This window comes from Exophiala oligosperma (genome assembly GCF_000835515.1).
Source record: "Exophiala oligosperma strain CBS 72588 unplaced genomic scaffold supercont1.25, whole genome shotgun sequence".
Classification (NCBI taxonomy): Eukaryota; Fungi; Ascomycota; class Eurotiomycetes; order Chaetothyriales; family Herpotrichiellaceae; genus Exophiala; species Exophiala oligosperma.
This window is the reverse complement of record NW_015622842.1, coordinates 22,890-28,134: the sequence shown is the minus strand read 5'-3', so window position 1 is coordinate 28,134 and position 5,245 is coordinate 22,890. Positions and strand designations below refer to the sequence as shown.

Genomic DNA, 5,245 nt, shown 5'->3' with positions numbered 1-5,245 from the left:
CTCACACTGTCACACTCTCACACTGTCACACTCTCACACTGTCACACTCTCACACTGTCACACTCTCACACTGTCACACTCTCACACTGTCACACCTATGGCGACACATGAACGTACCAAAGATCATGTCGCTGGTCATTGAACACTGTTGACTCTACAAACCAGGATGATGTCTTTTTGCACACACAATTACAGTACAGAGGCTCCGGAAACGGTCAACACTCAGTTCGGACTCACAGAAATATTCGGACCGCGGTCGAGGATCTGAAAGGCCAGCGAGCCGCACAAAATTTCGTGAAGGCATGTTGGCAGAGGGCATTGGCCATCTCCCCACAAGCTTTCATTTTCCTGAGTGCCTCATTCACGCATCACCACCTTCTAAGGAGAGGACAATACGCCTGTCAACAACTGATCGATCTCCTGAAGCGAAACCACAGCATGATTAATCAGCACTCAGAGTTATCATCTCTCAGCGCACAGTATTTGAACGACCTCAAACAGCTAGCTCAGGCTGACGTTTCTGAGAATCCAAAATACACCCGTAGTTCACGTCGACCAGTGTCCCGAACAGAGAACTGTTAAGGATATGAGATTATGCTCGGACTCGAAATGTTTCCTCATTAATTCCCTTGTCCTCATCTTTACAATCATGGCTCCCATCCTGCATTTATATATATACACCCCTCAGAGGGAGATTCCGCAGGTTGGATATGTATTAACAATGATGACCAAGAAATGACTAATCCCTCTCCTTGTCATCTCCCACATCGGAAGGTATCTGGACCGAATCTTCAACAACTACTTCCATTTGTCGTACTTGTAACCGGCTGTAGGGAGTGCAGTAGCACTACCTAGTCACTAGACTAAGGAGCTTTAGAGGAGAGACCCTTACCCTCGTTGGTGCCCACCCCCCAGACAACGTCCCCCACAGCGAACGACAGCAGCAGATCTCAAACCGGGGTTCGGCAAAATCTCGAGGCCGGGAGAAGAATACGGGGCTAGTGTAGACGGCCTGTTTTACCAGTCCAACCTAGGTATGTACCTGTATACACACAAGTCAGCGCGTAAAATCAGTCGTGCTCGACGGCGATTCTGACCATAATACCTCGGGTGTCTTTAGGCATTATCACGAAAATCGGAATCCTCATTACCCAGGTACCGGTGTGCTTTCTGGACTGCGAAGTGAGTGTACCGCATGAGAGTTAACTCCGGCTCTTGATCAAAACCGTGGCTACTCTGGAACGTGAAGGAATCGTCCAAATTCACTCGTCCATCGCCAACCCGTACTGTTAAGCACTGTCACTCTAAGACCAGAATGCTCTGCAGCGCGTATTCGGCCCGGGCGGGCAAGGAAGATGTGTCTCCAACAAAGATCCGACCGCGATTGCGTAAGAGATCGGGCTGGGCTACTAGAAGGCGTCCTTCGCCATTTACGGCTTCTCTGTAGCTGTTGTGGATGCCCATTAGAGCATTGTTCAGGAGCGGTTTCGTGCTGCACCGGGAGCGACCTGGACATACCAACGACATGGAGCTACCCGAGGCGGGGCGAGACTGGATGCCTCGAAACTGCGTCTGACCGAGATCCCCCACTCTGGGATCCCGAACATCGCTGCCAAAGAATTGATGAATGTGCGCGGCCCAGGCGGCGGGCACATCTGCTTTCCCCCCCTTTTCCCCCCTTTTCCCGTCGGACGGCGCGGAGCTGCAGGAGTGGTGGACCAGGGCACGAGAGATCGTCAAGGACGCTCAGTTCGACCTCTTCTCCGACGTCCACGTCTACGGCTACTATGTCATCGCCATTCTGCTGGTCGTGTATGGGCCTAGTGAAGGGCCAAGAGCCAAAGCCATGTTCGAACAGCTCCTGAAGGATGGCAAGGACAACACCCATGTCTCGGAATACCGCACCCACATCGACTACATGGACGAGGTTAGAGGCCATTTCGATTTCAACGGCGGCGCCCTCGGTCGCTTGGTGGACAGCATCAAGGACACTCTTGATCCAAACGGTATCCTGTCCCAGAGCAAATCGGGGGTCTGGGCAGGTGTCAGGAAACCCAAGGTGGTTCTTGAAGATTGAATGATGAGACTTTCAAATGATACCTACCTATTGCTTGTTCCACCGGTAGTAGCAGCCTGGAGATACAGTATTAGCGCAGTAGCGGCCTCGGCGGCTACTTAGTGCCCCTAAGCCCTATAAGCTTGGGGTTCTTAGGGATACAAAGTAAATCACCTCTTCGACGTGCAGTCCCAACCCCAAGACCATCAATCCGTCCTGCGATCGGTCCCTATACATCCATCACGGCTACGGCCCGCACTCGTGTCTCAGCCGGTCCATTCGTCGAAGTTGCCATAGCTACCCAGCTAGAGGTTTTTGCCAAGTTGAAGAACCTTCGCCGGGCTCCCTTCCCTTAAAGACAATTAAAGACGACCGTTCCCACCCCGAACCCCACCAGTAGCGATCCTAAGCCCAGCCCGGGCAGCATCGATATAAATGTGCTGGAAGACTGGAGTTCATGGGATCCCTTCCTACCAGTAAGTGAAAATTGTCTCGTCTAATTCCGTGATTATTCGCAACTCTGTTCTGCTTTAGTTCCCGTACTAATCCCCCAAATTTACAGGTCTCAAAGTCCACCACGACGGTCTGTTAAGGATTAACCCGGATAACTCACGGCTGAGACCAGGGTTCCTGGAATCGAGGAGGAGGTTAAGGACAGCGACACAGTAGCCGCGGAGAACGGGGTGAATGGAAACTACAAGGAAGATTAGACGACTTAACTGGAAAAAAAGTCATGATTCTTAATTTATCACTATTTGAAGTAAGTTGATAACTGAGAGATTTGAAGAAATGGGAGACTGAACAACAGATTTTTCCTTGTTCTTTTCGGCCCTGGTTGTCGTCGTAGTCTTTTCGTCCTTTCTTTTCTCGGAGGGAAAGCAATAAAACGCAAGGAGAGCAGGCAGCATTCCCCCAACTAAACCGCCAAATTGAATACTATAGCATCTGAGAAGAAAAGGGAAGGAGATGTGATTGCAACAAGTTCCTGTTCTAAGATGGCAGCACGAATGCCCCTGGAACAGTTTGCCGGCCGAGCATGCCTAAATAGCCAAATTGATAAAGTCTTGATTCCGCAACGCATGCCGACATCAACATTCAGCAGTAATTCTACCGACCAAGAAGATCAGATCTGGAAGTTGCTGCCTTCTTCAACTTGACAGCTCCTCTGTAAACTTTCACACAGGTGTGGTCGTCACGTCCTTTCCTTCATAGGCCTTGACGTCCACATCCACCCGTACACTTTCTAGAACAGTAGCCATGTCCTCTCCAAATACACCATCAATTTCCTCCATCGACATACCCATCGTCTCTGGAAAGTAGAAATAGATCACCACACATTCAACTAAACACCACAAAGCGGTAATAAGATAGAAACCCCAGTTAATTCTCATCGCAAAGGGTATCACGTATGTGTTGAAGAAGGCTGTGAGGTAGACAATACAGCTATAGGCTGCCAATCCATGTGCACGGGTTGAGTATGTGAGAACCTCGACTGGATAAAGCGCGGAAAGAGGCGTCCACACAAAAGAGTATATTCCGAAATAGAGGAAGATCAGGAACACCAAGCTGTCGGACGCCCCTGAATTGTCTCTGCCGATGTAGAGCTTCGTAAGGATGGCGTAGATGAGTAGAGTCATGCTCATTAAACCAGTAGAGATCACTGGCACATATTAGCAAATTTCCGATTCATAAATAGTGCGTGAGATGGCAAGGTGCTCTCACAGAATGAAGGACGACGACCCAGTCTTGCAGTATAGATGCTTCCAAGCACAGAAGTGACCAGGCTGAAGCTACTGATGCCGATATTTATACCGAGTTGCGTCTGTACTTTGGTGATGCCGGCAGTGGAGAGAGTCTCCCCAAGATAATAAGTGATGATGTTGTTTCCACTAAACTGGCAGAAAACTTCAACAGAGGGTGAGTAAGCTGGGAAAGAAATACGAGGTGTGATATACTTACCGGCCGTGGCCGCAACAACACCGAGTCTCCAACGATTGGGTTTTGTTGCCGCGAGGGCTTTGAACCCGACCGTTTGCGTCGCTTTCTCGTGGGAGAGTGTTTGGCGTATTTCTTCGTATTCTTTGGCCACAATAGGAGAGTTGGCGTTGCCGCCTCCGTGGTACTTGATAATCATCGCCTTAGCCTCTTCATGACGGTCTTGGTATACCAGCCACCGGGGAGATTCAGGCATAAATGCCAAGGGAAGAATGCAAAGCACTGACGGCAAGACTTGGAGCTTCTTCTGGTCAGCATATCTGAATCGGAGGAGACCTGAATAAAGGTCATAGTATTCACCAGAGATGGCAGCCTCCATGCCCAGGTAGAATTGAGATATTGACTGCCAAACGTGATGGCCGCAGCAAGAATACTCCCAACGTAATAAGCAGACCCCCAGAGCCCGACGAGCATCTCACGATTGTCCGGATGAGCTACCTCTGCAAGGTACCTAGAGGACACTGTCAGCCATTGCAAGCGTTAGCGCAATCCGTTCCAACTTACGCAGGTGCAGCCACAGATCCTGTGTTAATTGAGATGCCTATAAGAAGCCTGCCAATGCAGAACATAGCTTCATGGACAGAAGCTGCTTGAAGCACGCCTCCACAAATAGCGATAGCTGACGTTGACACCAGACCGCATTTGCGACCCCATTTGTTGGAGAGAGTACCAGCGAACGGAGTTGCAATGACAGCTCCAACGAAGACGATAGCGACGTTCAAGGCAGTAGTCGCCGTATTCAGGCGAAAGTAATCGGCGTACGCGGGCAAGATTTGAAGTCCATTCTGATGGGGAAATGTGATCAGCTCTGTTGTAGGGCATATTCATTCAAGGCGGAAATGACACATACCATCATCGAAGAATCATAGCCCAGAGTAGTAGAGTTCATGATTGCTATGAAGGCACATGTGAAGAGGATAAACCTCCCCTTCCCACCGTCGTGAGCCATGGTAATAGCTGGGTTGGCCTGAGCCAGGAAGAGACAGAAAATAATGGAGTAACAATGTTAGACATTCAAATCCTTGTGGCTCTCTTGGATTCATTTATAGAATCCCCAGCTAACGCTAACTCCACTCCCGCGGGCATGGTCAGTCTCCGGGCAAAACAACAGACAGCCGTCTACGAGATAGGCATGCATCAGCGAATTCTCTCCCCGATTTGGAAAAACTACTAGGCTACGTAAGGCGGGGAAAC

The 5,245-nt window shown here is 49.8% G+C and overlaps 2 protein-coding genes across 2 annotated transcripts; one reads left to right on the top strand and one right to left on the bottom strand.

Annotated features, from left to right (window-relative positions):
* Window positions 1-1,627: 1,627 nt before the first annotated feature.
* On the top strand, window positions 1,628-2,077 carry PV06_11283 (uncharacterized protein; the record flags this gene model as incomplete). Its single annotated transcript, XM_016412930.1, has 1 exon — window positions 1,628-2,077. One exon carries the CDS (start codon window positions 1,628-1,630, stop codon window positions 2,075-2,077), a length of 450 nt encoding a protein of 149 aa, XP_016256684.1.
* Window positions 2,078-3,231: 1,154 nt separating this feature from the next.
* PV06_11282 (uncharacterized protein) lies at window positions 3,232-5,000 on the bottom strand (the record flags this gene model as incomplete). Its single annotated transcript, XM_016412929.1, has 6 exons — window positions 3,232-3,716; window positions 3,779-3,961; window positions 4,016-4,292; window positions 4,352-4,502; window positions 4,556-4,836; window positions 4,902-5,000. The coding sequence occupies 6 exons, from the start codon at window positions 4,998-5,000 to the stop codon at window positions 3,232-3,234; spliced, it is 1,476 nt and encodes a 491-aa protein (XP_016256683.1).
* Between the last annotated feature and the right edge of the window lie 245 nt (window positions 5,001-5,245).